The sequence below is a fragment of the Urocampus carinirostris genome, chromosome 13, assembly GCF_059441175.1.
Source record: "Urocampus carinirostris isolate Australia breed hairy pipefish chromosome 13, RoL_Ucar_1.0, whole genome shotgun sequence".
Lineage (NCBI taxonomy): Eukaryota > Metazoa > Chordata > Actinopteri > Syngnathiformes > Syngnathidae > Urocampus > Urocampus carinirostris.
The window spans coordinates 13493139-13510596 of NC_142361.1; the positions used below are offsets into that span (position 1 = coordinate 13493139).

The 17458-nt window shown below is 43.7% G+C and overlaps 1 protein-coding gene across 5 annotated transcripts in view; it reads left to right on the forward strand.

Annotated features, from left to right (window-relative positions):
• Positions 1-17458, forward strand: part of LOC148353766 (glutamate receptor ionotropic, delta-1-like) — a 486866-nt gene that overhangs the window by 409608 nt on the left and 59800 nt on the right. For all 5 annotated transcript variants that reach the window (XM_088351343.1, XM_088351345.1, XM_088351344.1 and 2 more), the window contains one exon: positions 1221-1340. In XM_088351343.1, coding sequence (XP_088207469.1) covers positions 1221-1340 — 120 coding nt within the window. The remainder of the gene's footprint in view (positions 1-1220; positions 1341-17458) is intronic.

Consider the following 17458-nt stretch of genomic DNA (forward strand, 5'->3'; position numbering starts at 1 on the left):
CCATAGTTTTTTGATCATTTGACATTGTGCACACCAAAATAACAACATTTATATGGAATTATTTTGTTCTTTTTAAAAAGACCAATCTCGTCTTCCCCATTTCTTCTCTAATCCGGATCACTGGTAGCAGACGACAATGTCATTATATATTACTATTGTCGCAATAGTCTACATAGTCTGTCATGCTCTGAGAAATAGGTGAGGTGTTGTGTTTGTAAATTGCATTATACAGAGACTGCTGATAGTACGCATGCAATTACTGTACACTTAAAATTAAAGTTACTGTAACTTTAAATTAACGTACACAAACAAAATGTTTACAGCACAGTATTTTTTCTGTAGTAGTTTGCATTCACAAGCATCAGCTTGCTCGAGTTTGTGAATTTTACCGCTACCAGTCTCTAGCGGTCTCTAGTGGTAGCTCCTGGGACTGCCCGTGATCTGGATTTTCCTTAACCTTTCATTGACCAAGTATCACACAGGCCGCCTGGAATGTTTTGATTACTCTGGTTGAGATCGATCTGCTCCAGACACACTTGTTCCTTAACCAAACGCTACACTCTGTTCATCTGTCAATACTTTTGAAGGGTTTGTCACTCTCAGAGATTTTCTAGATATAATCTTACTCACTTTACTCTGTCAACAATTGATCCGTAAAAACACGGCCAAAGGGTAACACTCAATCTCTGCTTTGCTCCCCATATGACATTTTTGCCTGTGATTTGACGCTTGCCACACGTGGATGCCTGTGACACTAAAGCCTGGGAGATAATATATTGTGGAAGTTGCTGCCACATTGTTGGTGTTATGGAGAACTACTTTCATTGTATTCCATTGGAACCAAAGGTTAAATACACAGCCCACCTTGTCTTCCACAAGGAACCGTTTATTTTTTTCTCATTTAGCCCAACAGTCGCGGAGTTACGGTAATTTAAATAGCGCTTGTCAAATTCTTGTTTTTAGAGGTAGTTGTATTTAGAAGTATCCCTTTTAGAGCCTTGTTCAACAGACACAGTTTCTACATAATGATAACCTGATTTTCATTGATGGATATCACGTTATCTCATTCATCTCTGATGGAAAACAGGACACGGCTGTCAAGTTTGTTGCCGTGGGCGCTTGTCTCCAGACGGGAACAGTCGCTTGCGACAGAATAAAGAGTCAGTGACATGGATGGGTCCCTTTTTGTTGTGACTTTTCCCATTTTCTTTTGTTTGCAGGGACGCATCAGTGGCCTGACAGGCCTGATGGACTTCCGTGCTGAGGGTTCCAATTCACACGTGCAGTTTGAGATTCTGGGAACCAGTTACAGCGAGACCTTCGGGAAAGACCACAAACGGGTATGTGGAATGCCATCGGCGTACATTTAATCTGTCTTGAGCAAGGGCAAGCAAACAGCAGCATGCGGGTCACATGCAGCCCGCCAGGCTTTTTCATCTGGCACGTCAAATGAAAATGGTCAAAATATAATGACAATATATATTTAATACTAAATAAAGTGGAATTGAGCAAGCGTGTGGATATAAAAGTACTTGAATAGTTTGGACACATGGAGAGGATGGATGAGGAGTGACTGTCGAACAGGATCTACAGAGCAGAGGTAAATAGAATGAGACCAAGAGGAAGGCTGCGAATTTACGTGGATGTTTGGTGTTAGGAGTGCACTGGAGAAAAGAGATCTATATGGATTGAAAGCGTGAGCTGTTGTTGGCAATAGGAATGCGTGGAGAGGTGTTGTGAAAGGATACTGGGATGTTTTGACACGTACTAAGGAATGGGCAGGGCACTTATATGATGCGGCACGGGTAAACCAGTGCAAGCTGTCGGGCCCTGCTGTTGAACAGAAGAGTGTGTCGTGTCACCCTGACTTGAGTGACATGGCTGCTTTCCTGTGTCCTGTTTTATCTGGAGGGACAAAAACATGACCAACTTGGGTGCCGAGGAACTTATCCTGTTCTGTTTTTTGGGTATTTGGGTTGACCATGGTCAATTTTTTTGTGTTTTTTGCTACTATTTCCTTTTTTCTTGTATTTGTTTTTGTGTATGTGTTTGTCTTGCTGTCGGCCACCCCTCTCGAGAGATATGACCAGGGTAGATAGATAGATGGAAAGTAATACTAACAGATTTTGTTTTAATTTGATGCAAGCTTTGTTTCCATTGTCCCTTTGTATGTCTGAAAAAAATCTACGACAGTAATATGATCCAAATATTACAAAACTAAATATGAAATTTAGTGCCAAAAACAGGGACCTAATATAGAAATGCTAATATTGAAATATTACGACGGAAATACAACAAAAATACAACTGCAGTAATATTACAAAAGCCCTAAGGAAATACTACAAAAATTAAAGTATGGAATTACTTAAAAAATATTAAATAAATACTCCAAAATACCATTACAGTAATAGTATAAAACAAAAGTACCACCACAAAAATATTACAACAGAAATACAACAAAAAAATTACTACAGTTATATTAGAAAAATACTAAAGAAATACTACAAAGATGCTATAATGGAAATACTTCAAAATATTCGAAGAGAAATATACTAAAATACCAATACAGTAATACTATAAAACAAAAATAGTAACAGAATGGGAAATGCAGGGGCACTTGGAGGTGGTGTCGCCCAGAAAGTAATTTAGTCTAGAACCGCCACTGGCTACGGTTAACCAAAAACCTAGTGAAATGAAATGAAATGATCTGCATTTATATAGCGCTTTTCAAGTCAATGACTTCCCAAAGCGCTTTACAATGTGCTCCACATTTCCCAATTGCGGCCTTGCAGCCATGTAAGGCGCTAACCTTCTTATTGGGGGTATTAGGGGTTCAGTGTCTTACCCAAGGACACTTCGACATGTAAAAGGAATGAGCCGGGATTCGAACGCTCTACCTCCTGAGCTACTGCCGAAGGCTAAGAAAAACGGTATGTTTTGGTCACTGATTCTGCTTAATTTGTATTCCTTTTTTGCTTTGTAGCACTCGTTTTCAGTCACATTACATAATACAATGACATTAAGCGGTCGAATTTCAGACAGTGTCCCTTCAAAAGAAAAAAAAAACTACATCAAATTGCTTGAGATGAAATATCAGATACTTTTACTTTCACCTTTATAAATGATTTATCTTATTGTGTATGTTGTTTTTATTCTAAACTTAGCATGCTGTCAAGAAAGAAAAGTTTCGGTATCTGTGTCTAGAAGAATGAATTTATGGTTATTTGTATCAGTAGGACAAAAAATCTATTGTATATCCATACTAATAATGAGAAGACAAGTACATTTACAGTATGTTGTCTTGCACAGTTTAGTTATAGCAAAACGCGTATTACATACAGTAATGCCTTTCAGTGTATTTGACAGCCAATGGTTGATAGAAAAATATGATTTATTTTTTTCACATAAATTTTTGGAGGGTGACCGAATAATTTGTAATATGCCACAACACAGTGAACTTTTTAATTTTTCCCTTTCAAAACAGAGCAGAGCAGAGCAGAGGTTCTAGCGTGAAGTCCTTTAAACTCTTACCTCTTCTTAACAGTTGCTATAGGAACATGAATACAAATATATTGTCTCACTTTTCAGCAGGTGAGAAATTTTGCATTCCTGGCCATCTTTCCCTATGGTGTGTATAAGGGACAACTGTGGACCTCGCAGCAGGTCAGCCCTTTTGGTCCTCGTTTCACAGCCAGCTTCGTTTAAATGGTGTATTTTAAAGCAAATATAGATTTGCACTCTGCTGTTCTTTGTATGTGAACAGCAGGAAATGAGAAACCGCAAATAAAAACATCATGTTTTCTTTCTTTTTTGAAGGTACACAGTGTGTAATATTTAACCTCTAGATGTCTCCGTATGGTTTTATGCTACCGAACGTATGAGCTGCGCAGGAGGGAATACAGACTATAGAGACTTCACATTAATATGCCTCACTTTTTGCCTAGCTTTTTTTGTGGGGAAAGAAAAAAAAATGAAATGAACAAGGAAAGAAAATAACCTGGAAATAAAGGGGAAAAAAGCGAGACGGATAAGAAAAAGTAAAAGAAAGAAGGAAAAAAAGGAAATAAACGAAAGAAAAATAAGTAAAAATGAAAAGGCAAAGAGAAAGAAGACAGAAAAGAAGAAGAGACAAAAAGGGGAAATACCAAAAATAATACTTAAATAAGCCAAAATTATCTTACAGTGGAACATTTTTACCACCTTCATTTTTTTTCTATTTTTTATGTAAAAACAAATACTTAAAATTTTGAGCAAAAGAAAGAAACGAAGGAAAAAGGTAAGTGGCCTCGGCAGCAAGATGTCGGCCGATTATGTCAGCGCCCTCTAGGTGAGGATAATCTTATATCAAATAAATGCATATTCCGCAACAATTCATGTTTACATAAAAATTCATGTATTTTCGATTATCAATCAAATCAATATACATAATACACACTGTAATTCTAATATTCCCTCTTAGTATGAAATGAAACAATTGATCATTTTGCAGAGACCCCTTGCTAACCTCTGTGGTATAGCTGCACCATTAAAAGACCTTTGGCTCCTTTGTAGCGTTCCATACTATAAGTGGGTGGATGGCACGCGCTGTTGTGGCTCATTAAGCATCGGAAAAGGAACACGTTAATGATACGTGTCCTTCAAAGTCACAATGGATGACATGAAACGCTCACCAACACTTGTGAGAAAAGGATTCCAAAGGTGCGCTAGAAAGACTTGAGGTATTAGAATGTTTCAATTGTTTTTTGTTTGTATTTTATCTTCCTAATTAGCAGTATTGGGACTAACATGTTCCTGGAACGCAACTGCTTTTCCCGGAGAACTGTAAAACGTTATTAATAAACTGTTGTTACAACATTGTGCATGAATCACTACATTTTCTGATTTCTCAAAACTCACATACAAGCATCAATCAGCCAGCTACGTTTTCTGGTAGGTGGGCATGTTTACATCTACCTACAAAGTACAACTGAATACAGTTACAGTGGCACAGTATCAAGCATAAAGAACAAGAATGCTAAATTCCTCCTGAGAGAGATATTCTCCCTACTGTATATACTCAAATCAAATACTAAAATAAGTGGTTCAGTTTAAACGTACATATATGGTTGTGTGTCACCAGTATTTATGGGTAGGCAGCACATAGGAAAGGGGCGAGGGTTTTTTTTTTTTTTGTAAAATTATTTTTGTAATACACCATGCTTGGAGAAAAGAAAAGAAAATGTCTTGGACAGTACCCAGAAATGGAAAAGGAAATCTTAGAGTACTTTGAGGCTCGGAGACAAAGTGGATTTGAAGTGTCTCAGCTAAATGTCCGTTTGGAATCTCTCAAGATTCTCAAGCGAGGAAATATGAAGGGCTGATTGCTTCCAAAGGTCAGTGTAGACATGTTCGACTACTTGAAGTATTATGTGGCTATCTTAAAGCAGTTTTAAAGGGTCGGCTTGTATGCGAGTACATACAATAGTGTGTTACTTTCAGTTTTGGGTTGTCAACAATCTGGGGGATAACATAATTACTTTTTTATTGAGGTAACTAGTAAATGTATTTATTGTTTTTGTGCATTGATCTGTTTGGTGATAACTACTATGCCATTTTTGCTAGCTGATTAGGTGGGTTCCACGGTACCTTTTTTGCTAGCTAAGGTAGTGTTGCAAGATTTCAAATATGTCACTGCCCATCTTTACTTATGGTTTTGTAATTCATTTATTTATAACTTATTCATGTATTTAGTCGTAATTGTTTTAACGTGTTTTATTTTATTGTCAGAAGAAGTCTTAAGTTGTCAGTAGATCACAATTCACATGTATTTATTTTTTGTATACCCCTTAATAACAAGATGTCTCAAAGGACTGTACAGGATTACAATTACACCATCGCCTGATCTTAAACCCATCCATCCATCCATTATCTAGACCGCCTATCCCCAGTAGGGTTGCGGGGGTGCTGTAGCCCATCCCAGCCATCCTCGGTCAGTGGGCAGGGGACACCCTGAACTGGTTGCCAGCCAGTCGCAGGGCAAACAGGGACAGACAATTCGCTCGCTCATTCACACGTAGGGACAATTTGGACCGGCCAATTAACCTAAAATGCATGTTTTTGTAATGTGGGAGGAAACCTGAGTGCCCGGAGAAAACCCACACAAGCACGGAGAGAACATGCAAACTCCACACAGGAGGTTCGATCTCATTACCGCAGAACTGTGCCGCACACATGCTAACCACTGTGCCGCCGTGCTGCCTCGATCTTAAACCAATCACCTTAATTCTTTGAGTGAAACACACAATGAGAGACACAAAACTTTCACGAGATGTTACCAGCCAAAGAGTGCCAGATTGGTTGGACAGGCTCGGTGGTTGCTTGGGTCTTTGGGCGGTTGATTGGGGGGATAGTTTGTGGGTTTTGGTTGATTGATTGATTGATTGATTGATTCCTTCATTCATTCATTCATTTGTTCATTCGTTCATTCATTCAGTCATTAATTTAATTATTCATTGGTTGTATTTGGCTAATACCTGGCATACATGTCAATGTTTTTGCACTATAAAGCAGCAGATTTTAATCGCATGGTCTATTTTTATGTGTGAAACACAATCCATCTCAGACTATTAAAAAAACATGTCCTTGTTTTGAACAGGAAGTGAGAAATGTTTAACTAAATAGAAATTAAATGGGATCCCTTAGCATTGCTTCAAAATAGAGCAGCCACAGACTAAAATACTAGTCTTGAGTCATGAGTTTTTGTGGTTGTTTAAATTCGAAAAAGTGGTAGATCTAAAACACTGGTAGGTATTTTAAAGGGTGTTAGTGAGTATGGAGCTGGTAAACCTTGTAAAATTGATTTTGTCTGTGCCCGCAGTATTTACTAATGAGCGTGTTTGCATTCTCATGGGTTGGATGTGCTTTTTGGTGGGTAGCATGAATGTTCATTTGTTGGTCCTTGGATGGATTCATTTGATTTAGTTGTCTGCTTAGTTAGGTTTCAGTAAGTCAGTTGGTAATAAATCCACCCAAACAATCCTTAATTAGCAAGTTCTTGGAAGACTCCTTCCTTTTTTATATTTTGAGTCTCTACATGGCAAGGCAAGAAAGAGTTGAACATTTTGCAATATTAATACAGGTAAAAACAAACAAAAAAATGCATGATTTATGACTCCTAAATAAATGATGCGTTCTCTTTTGACCCTGTGCAGGTTTTTATGGTATAAAGTCAGTTTAGTGGGTTATTTCACGATTCTAAAATGAAAATGTGACAGAATGTCAAATAGCAATAACATTCATTCACTTAGAGCAGTTTTTATTGGCAGTAGATCGAGTTTGGAAGCTCAAGGAAGCATCTTGGGAATCTATAATAACTTGGGTTGACAAACTTGAGTGCGGTTGTTTGGAAGCACCGCTGAGAGAGATTAAGCCTATCATCTGCGTGCGCCCACCAGTAATTTGTTTGTCGCCACCACCGCCGGCGTCCCAATTCCGTCAAGGGGCTTCCCGCGGAATGAAGAGGAATTGACTTTTTTTTCTGGACGTGAGGACGTTTGGGGGGGGATGGAGGGTAATCTATGCAGAGCAACGCTGACCATAAGCCATAATGAAGATTTAATCACCACTCAGCTCGCATTTGAAGTCCTCATGCTAATTCATCATAGCGCAACCGTTAAAAAAAGATGCATCGGACAAAATTGCGGTGCCACATTTAGTAGGGGTGGCCGATACGTGGAATTTTGATATCGATCATATCCGAGTAAATTCATGGTAGTATCCACTGATACAGATTGGATACTGATATATTTTACTTTGAATGTCATTATCAGTAGATTGTTAAACCTTGCCGCCTTGAGTTATTATACCTACAATAAACACAGCACAACGATTATACGCACTAAAATGTTTTACTTTTCATGAAACACAGTATAAATGAATACATAGAGAATTTTTTTATAACAAATGTTTTAGAACAAAAGCCAAGAGAGTCAAACCAAAAAAGCAGTATTAAAATACAAGTACTCTGCTACCTATATCTATAACATTGTCAACTAGAGAACTAAAATTCCTTCGGTTGCACATTATCTTAAAAATAAAGTCAAAAACGCAAATAATGAATCAACTGACTCATATTGAATCAACGGATTTACAGGTTTATGTCAGAAACAGTAACACGGTTACATTTTTGGGTGCCGCTTGTTGCTCTCGGCAGGGTGAGCTTTCCTGTGTTTTTTTTTTTTTATGGTGTTGCCACAGTAGCAAACCACTTTACCACACAAATTATACCTGGTATTGTCCTTTACTATAATTGGAAAAAAAGGTCAACAACTGTGCATCGCTTGCTGTTTTCCCCCTGTTACGTTTAGCTTCCAGTAGGGGTGGGCGCAATGATGTTGCCCTCACTTCTGTCTAGCAGGCAGGATGCGGCAGCAAGCCAGGTAGGGAGCGATGCTAGAAATGTGCCTGCCATTCAACCATCAATGACTAAATCTAAATTAGATCGAGAGAGTAGCCGAGAGACTTGGTGAGAGCGAAAAAGGCTGCGCTATCTTCATATAGAAGCAACGTCATGAGGAAAATGGTTCAGGAGTGAAGTACAACGATGGCGATGAGACAACATACAGGAGTGAAGTGAGCCTCCTGGCCCAGTGGTGTAAAGACAACAATCTCCACCTTAATTTGGAGAAAATCAGGGAGATTGTTGCGAACTTCTGGAGAACGCACACTGAGCATGCCCCAATGATCATCAATGGTTATATTGTGGAGGTATTGAGCTGTAATAAGCGACTGAGTGTGCATGCCAGTGAGGGTGTGTCCTGGAGCCGTATTATCTCATCCCTGGCCAAAAGAGCCCCCCAATGCCCGGACTTTCTCCACAAACTCAGGAGAGCAATTGCCCCCATCATGCTCCCATTCTACAGAGGCATCATCGAGAGGATCTTGACCAGCTGCATCACCGTGTAACATGGTAAGACTCTGCAGTGCATTGTGAGAAGGGCAAAAAAGGTCATTGGTGTCCCCACCATGCCACCTATGGGCATATGCAACACCTGCCTCACCAGTTCAGCCACCAGGATTGCAAGTGATCCCACCCACTTATCTCACAGCCTCTGCCGTCAGGGAAAAGACTGTAGCGCCTCAGAGCCAGAACCAATAGGCTCAAGGACAGATTCTTCCATCAGGCTGTAGCTGAACTCTCTCACTGCCATACCCCCTGTCACCCCTCTGCTTCTGCACAATCAATCCAAAACTACTCTACCCAGATTTCGGCTATTTTCCTCACATTTTTTAGGATTATTATATTTGTATATGCATCCTTTTTGACCTTGCTAATAATTGTTGTTTTGTGCCTTCTTCGTGATGGAAGTGGAAAAGAGGAATTAATTTCATCAGTGCCTCATGTTGTTCTTATAGCACATTTGACAATAAAGTTGATGTATCGATCCCAGAACAATAGTACCAACCCGATTTAAGTGACTACTTGAAATTTCTAATATCGATATTTGGATCAATCTTCCCACCCCAAGCATTCAAATCCCTACTCGCCCACTTCCAAGATGTCAGCAGCCAAGTCGCTCAAACATGCACACCCTTGTATTTCCACTTAGAGACCGTAAGAGATGGAATGCCACATGTGATCACTTGCCTTGTCCGGATGCTAAGACACGGACTGCCAGACTCAAATGCTCTCTATTAGGTGCTTCATATAAATATTCACAAAATCTTTCCCTCGTCCGTCTCGCTACCGGCGTTAAGTTGAAACACGCCATTACGTGCCGTCTTCCTCATCCTTGCCTCTGACTCACTCTCTACCCACATGATTTTCCTCATTCTTCGCCTCAGCTTTCTTCCCTCTCCATCATCGTTTATCTGCATCCAGTCCATTTTCCTCCCAGCCTGATGGCTCTTAGATGAGGCGTCTCCCTGCTTAAGACACTCTAATGAAGACTGAAATACTATTTCCTGGGCGGCCACTATGAGTTTGTGTCGTGATTACCTAACCGGAGTCACCTGAGGTAATCAGCTGGTGTGCTGGAACGCGATCTCTTGATTGGTGGAAGTCTACTACATAAGCTGTCAGCATCCAGAGATGGACGTTCGAGTGTCTTCCTCATTTCCTGAGTTAACCTCCAACATTCAAGGTACCACAAGCCCATGTATATTCCAAGTCTGATTCTCGTTGCCTGACCCTTGTCTGTTAAAAGTTTTCGATCTACTCTTCCGTCCCGGCCACCGACTTACCTGCTACGTTTCGCCACGCGTTTTCACCACGGAGTTGCCATATCGTCCCAAGAGGCTTTCCACTGCCAAGGCTCGACGTCCCAAGCCTGCTCCACCGAATCTTGTCACAATAAATCCTTTAACTGACGCTATTGGATCCGAGTCCTTGTTCTGTTTCATGACAGAACACTCGAACCAAAGCATGGATCCAGCGACAGTTCGTCCCACCTCTGAGAGATGCGGAAATGCCGAACAGGAATCCGCGCTACAGCGCCTACAACACACCGAAGGCGCAATACAACAGATCGTCCACGACGTATCCACACTAGTCCGGCAAGTACAACGTCACCAAGATTTTTTTGAACAGTGCGAAGCTTCCCCGGCAACACGAGCACAAGATCCAGTTCCGCCCCTTTCTGATCAGGTCGGCAGTGTTGAACCACGAGTAGGTTCGCCAGAGAGATTCAGTGGAGAGCCCGCCCAGATCCGCCCCTTTCTTATAAATTGCCGACTAATTTTTGATCTACAACCGCGAGCCTTTGTGAACGAAAAAGGCGAAGGTGGCTTTTGTGATAAATCATCTGACTGGCAGAGCCCGCCTTTGGGGAACGGCAGAATACGAACGAGGGGCGACAGCATGCACCTCTTTTAATTTGCTAAGCCAGGAAATGATTAAAGTTTTTGATTCTGGAGCCTCATCAGTCGATGCTGCTCGTTCAATCTTGAACATTCGCCAGGGGAGACGCTCCATTGCCGACTATGCCATTGACTTTCGCACACTAGCAGCCCAGAGTCACTGGAACGAAGAGGCGCTGGTCGACGCCTACCTCCATAGCTTGTCCGGTTATATCAAAGACGAATTGGTTTCCCACGCTCCTCCGGTAACTCTTGACAATGCTATCGAACTGACCGCCCGGATCGACCGTAGGGTTCAGGCAAGACGCAGAGAGAGAGAAGATCCCAGCCAACGCATCACCCGGCAAAGTCAAGACATTAGTAAGATACCGAACCCCCCAACCAATTCTACCGCACCTCATGAGATGATGGAGGTGGACCGCACCTTTCTCTCCGTCGAAGAACGCCAGCGAAGGCGCACCGAACGGCTATGTTATTACTGCGGCGGCCAGGGACATAGGGTGGTCAATTGCCCGTTAAAAGCCAACGCTCGTCGGATATAGGGGAAATCCGATTGAGCTCGGCTTTAATATCGTTCCCCAAGACTGATAGACCTGTTCTCCGGGCAAATCTCATTATTTCCGGTACATCTCAACCCTTCCATGCCCTCATCGATTCTGGCGCCGAAACAAATATCCTGGATTTGTCACTCGCACACAAGATGGGGATACCTGTTGAAACCCTTCCTAACCCAGTATCAGCTCGGGCTTTGGATGGCCACCTATTAGGCACCGTATCTCAAATAACGGAACCCATTGAACTACAGTTGTCTGGAAATCACAGAGAGAAGATCCGATTTCACTTACTCCACTCCCCTAACCAACCCCTTGTCCTGGGTCATCCTTGGTTGGTGCAACACAACCCCCATTTCGACTGGCGCACTGGGTCGATACTTGAATGGGGCATGGACTGTCACCAAACCTGTCTGCAAGCCGCTCCTTACCCAAATCATCCTGTTTCCACGAGGGCTCCACCCAATCTGTCCAAGGTCCCAGCCTGTTACCACCACCTACGGGGGGTCTTCAGTAAAGCTAAGGCCTCTTCCTTGCCCCCTCATAGACCTTATGACTGCGCAATTGATCTCCTGCCGGGGTCTGCTCCTCCTCGGGGCCGCCTCTACTCCTTGTCCATTCCCGAGAGGAAGGCCATGGAGGAGTACATTTCCGATGCCTTGGCGGCTGGTATCATTCGACCCTCCTCTTCTCCTGCTGGGGCGGGGTTCTTCTTTGTGGGAAAAAAGGACGGGTCACTCCGGCCCTGTATAGATTATCGGGGCCTTAATGAAATCACGGTTAAAAATCGCTATCCCTTGCCTCTGCTTGCCTCTGCATTTGAGCTTCTACAGGGGGCCACGGTCTTCACTAAACTTGATCTGCGCAACGCCTACCACTTAGTCCGAATCCGGGAGGGTGATGAGTGGAAGACGGCATTCAACACACCCAACGGTCACTACGAGTATCTGGTAATGCCGTTCGGATTAACCAATGCTCCAGCTGTTTTCCAATCTTTGGTAAATGACATTTTACGAGATGTGCTTAATCGTTTTGTTTTTGTGTATCTGGACGATATCTTGATTTTCTCAAAGTCCCTCGATGAACACCGAAAACATGTCCAGCTGGTTCTCCGTCGTCTCCTAGAGAACTCTTTATTTGTTAAGGCAGAGAAGTGCGAGTTTCACGCCAAGACAGTCTCGTTCCTGGGCTACATCGTGGCGGAGGGGACCCTTCAGATGGATCCTGCCAAGGTATCAGCAGTCACCTCTTGGCCTGTCCCTGAGTCTCGGAAAAAACTCCAACAATTCCTTGGTTTTGCCAATTTCTACCGGAGGTTCATCAGGAACTACAGTTCGGTGGCAGCTCCCCTCACGCTTCTTACCAGTCCTAGAGAGCCATTTCGGTGGTCTTCCGAGGCTAATGCAGCTTTCAACCGTCTAAAAACCCATTTCTCTACGGCCCCCATACTCCAGGTACCGGATCCTGCACGCCAACTGGTAGTGGAGGTGGACGCCTCAGATGTGGGAGTGGGTGCTGTCCTGTCCCAGCGGTCGGACAAGGACCAGAAAATGCACCCGTGCGCCTTCTTTTCCCGGCGGTTGTCCCCGGCTGAACGCAACTATGACGTGGGGGATCGTGAGTTGTTGGCCGTCAAGCTAGCCCTGGAGGAATGGCGGCATTGGTTGGAGGGGGTAACGGTGCCGTTCATAGTTTGGACTGACCACAAGAACTTAGAATATATTAGATCGGCCAAGCGGCTCAATCCTCGCCAGTCACGTTGGGCCCTGTTTTTCACCCGCTTTAACTTCACTCTGTCCTACAGACCCGGATCTCGAAATGTGAAACCCGACGCGCTCTCCCGACAATTCCAGAGTTCCAATGACACACCTCAGGGTCCCGCAACGGTCCTTCCAGCTTCCTGTATGGTGGCAGCAGTCTCCTGGGATATCGAGTCCCGAGTCAGAGAGGCGATACCCGATCAGGCGGGCCCCAGCTCCTGTCCCGAGGGTCGACTATTTGTCTCCGAACCCTTACGGTCCGAGGTCCTCCAATGGGGGCACAATTCTCACTTTTCTTGCCATCCGGGGTCGGCTCGGACTCACAGTTTCTTGTCCCGACGCTTCTGGTGGCCTACCATGGCCAAGGACGTTAGGGAATACGTCTCCGCCTGTCAAGTGTGCGCCCAGAACAAAACATCCCACCAACGTCCGGCCGGTCTGTTACATCCACTTCCGGTTCCCCGCCGCCCATGGTCCCACATCTCCTTGGACTTTGTGACGGGGTTGCCAGTATCCGAGGGGATGACGACTGTACTAACTATCGTGGACCGGTTCAGTAAGATGGTCCATTTCGTGGCACTACCGAAGCTCCCCTCCGCCAAGGAAACTGCATTGATAGTCCAGCAGCATGTGTTCCGCCTCCATGGCATCCCTCTGGACATTGTTTCTGACCGTGGTCCCCAGTTCTCATCCGCGTTTTGGAAGGAGTTCTGTCGTCTGTTGGGTGCCTCTGTCAGCCTCTCATCAGGGTTCCACCCTCAATCCAATGGTCAGTCTGAACGAGTGAACCAAGATTTGGAAACGGCACTTCGCTGCATGGTCTCTAGTGAACCGTTGTCCTGGGCTCGGCAATTGGCATGGGTGGAATATGCTCACAATTCCTTGGTTAGCTCATCCACTGGAATGTCCCCCTTCCAGTGTGTGTATGGGTACCAACCCCCTATGTTCCCTAGTCAAGAAGAGGAAGTAAACTGCCCGTCAGCTACGGCGAATGCACGTCGCTGTCGGCGAACCTGGGCTCGTGCTCGGGCCACACTCCTTCGGGCAAGCAAGACTCATGCCGTTGGGGCTAATCGACGGAGGAGTCCTGCGCCGAAGTACCAGGTGGGCCAGAAGGTGTGGCTCGCGTCAGCTGATCTTCCACTGAAGGTTGAGTCGAGGAAACTGGCTCCTCGGTATCTTGGCCCGTTTCCTATAGTAAAAATTATCAACTCCTCAGCAGTCCGTCTCCGTCTACCAAGATCTATGAGAGTGCACCCCACGTTTCATGTTTCCCGAATCAAGCCCGTCAGCCAGAGTCCGTTGGCACCCATTCCACCTCCCCCCCCAGCTCCACGCTCCTTGGACGGGGAGCCTATCTATACAGTGCGCCGCCTGCTCCGCTCCCGACGCAGGGGTCGGGGCTTCCAGTACTTGGTCGATTGGGAGGGATATGGTCCGGAGGAGAGATCATGGATTCCCAGCAGGCAGATCCTGGACCGATCTCTTGTGGCAGAATTCCATCAACTGCATCCTGACCAACCAGCACCACGCCGTGGTCGTCGTCCTAGGTCCGACGCTGCTGCTCTTCCACCGGCAGACCCACCCGCTACCACCCCTTCAGATGCGGACGAAGGGGCCTCTATCCACTCGGAAGAATTCTGAGGGTTCATCGGACGACCTCTGGGCCCTCCATTTTTGGATTATTGGTGATGTATTTTGGGTTTTGGGGAATTATTTGTAACTGGCCTGTGATTTTTTTTTTTTTCCCTTGGATTACCGGTGTTGCCATGTGACGTGTTTGGATTTATTTTTATTTTTCCCTGGGGGACTTCTGGAGCCGTCCCTTGAGGGGGGGGTTCTGTCGTGATTACCTAACCGGAGTCACCTGAGGTAATCAGCTGGTGTGCTGGAACGCGATCTCTTGATTGGTGGAAGTCTACTACATAAGCTGTCAGCATCCAGAGATGGACGTTCGAGTGTCTTCCTCATTTCCTGAGTTAACCTCCAACATTCAAGGTACCACAAGCCCATGTATATTCCAAGTCTGATTCTCGTTGCCTGACCCTTGTCTGTTAAAAGTTTTCGATCTACTCTTCCGTCCCGGCCACCGACTTACCTGCTACGTTTCGCCACGCGTTTTCACCACGGAGTTGCCATATCGTCCCAAGAGGCTTTCCACTGCCAAGGCTCGACGTCCCAAGCCTGCTCCACCGAATCTTGTCACAATAAATCCTTTAACTGACGCTATTGGATCCGAGTCCTTGTTCTGTTTCATGACAGTTTGCACCACCAGCTCGTCGCCGTCTTTTCTTGCTGCAGAGTGATCGATGACGCTCTTGTTGTTGTGCTTCCCCCGCTTTGTGCTTATTGATGTGTAAGCTTCTTTTCCTAAGCAGATATTGCAATTGACTTCCCGTTTGCGCGGCGGCCTTCGCCGAAAAAAGGAGTCCGATCGTCGAGATGTAATCGCTCCTCTTAGCCGAACATCTTTCATACATCAGTCAGAATTGATTTCCTCCTGGTGCATTCAGTAACTATGACAGCCGTCTTCGCTGAGTGGGACATTATAGAGAAGCACGGCTTTGTGATGACTCCGTATTAGCCTCTTCCAAATAATCTTAGTTTTTTTCTTTTTTCTTTTTTTTTATTTGGACCTCGGATGGCAAATGTGTTCATTATATACATTGTAAAGCGCTTTGGGAAGTCATTGACTTGAAAAGCGCTATATAAATGCAGATAATTTCGTTCCGTTCCATAAAGTGTCTTGCAAAAGAATTACCTCCAAAGAAGTTTTAGACACATTGCCAAATTTTGGGCTTCAAACTTATACTTAAAAGACTACAAATATTTTCTTGAGGATCAGCAACATGTGGGACACAGTCATGAAAAGCAACCAAATGTAACCAACTTTTTATATTGAGCTAATAGATAAACAATTGAAAAGTGGACATTGCAAAGTACAGACGCTACCCCACTTACGAACGAGGTTCCGGACGAACGTTTGTAAGTTGAATTTGTCAGTTGCTTCAGTGGTATATTTTGTACATTTAAGGCTCATATAAGTATTTTTAAGGCCTAATATGCTCTATAAAGATAAATAAAGTTCAGTTTAACTTACTTTTAAAAGATTGGCCTCAATAGGTCCTCTTCCGTGGTAGAGAGTGGACGAAAAAAAAGCGATCCAACCATTTCCTCAACCACATCAAGCTTTCTAATTGCACTTTCATTTAAATAAACAGCACACCAACCATATTGAATGCACGAGATATTAAACAATAAAAGGGTGCAAACGATAAAAAAATCTAACTTACAGCAATGTCCTGATATTTTTTTGATATCCCAGAAAAAATGATCATATCTACCGTTTTTCGTAAGCCGGAATGTTGTAAGTAACGATAACACGTTTTACCTGTTTTTGCTGTGACCACAGCCACAAGTATTTTTGGGTATGTTTGCACATCTTGAAACAGCTCAGCACAGCACAGCATTTTTCAGTTATTTCCACAAATGGTCCATAGGACAGGTGTCTCGATTTTGGCTTGGCCATTCTAACACCGTTATATTGTTAGTTTTAAACTATTCTATTTTAGATGTTACTATGTGTGTGGTTTGTTGTCTTATTGGAAGGTGAACCTGCGCCCCATCCTCAGGTCTGTTGCAGATTTTCTGCCAGAATCGCCAGGTATTTGGCTCCATCCAACTCTTACAACCTTCCATGTCTCTGGTGAAGAAAAAGAAACCACAGAGCATAATGCTGCCACCTCGGTGTTTGACAGCAGGAATAGTGTTTTCAGGGTCAGGTGCAGTGTGAGTCTTATACCAAACATAACACTTTGCTTGCAGCCAGAAGAAATTCCATTTTAATTTCATCTGACAGGAGCACCTTGTTCTACATGTAATTTGTGTCTCCCATGTGGCTTCTTGCAAAAGCCAAACAGGAATTTTTTAAGGCTTTCTTCTTTTCGCTCTTCCATAAAAGGCAGATTTACAACTAATAGTTGTATTATGTCCTATCTCAGTTGTGTTTGTGCACCCAATGTTATCATGGGCCTCTTGGTTGGCTGGGAGAAGTGTAAATATGGCAAAATATTTTTGAATCCCATTCCTGCTTTAAAATTTCCTTAACTTTATCCTGGACTTGCCTGGTGTGTTCTTTGGTCTTCATAATGCTGTCTGTTTTCCAGTGACTGCTTTCACAGACTTCTGAGCCCATCACAGAGCAGGTACATTTAAACTGAGACCTAATGCACTCTGTTTGACATTGTTAGTTTTTTTTTTTTTATTTATCATTCAAAAGTCATTTTGGAGTCAGTTGGCTGAGCCAAGAGA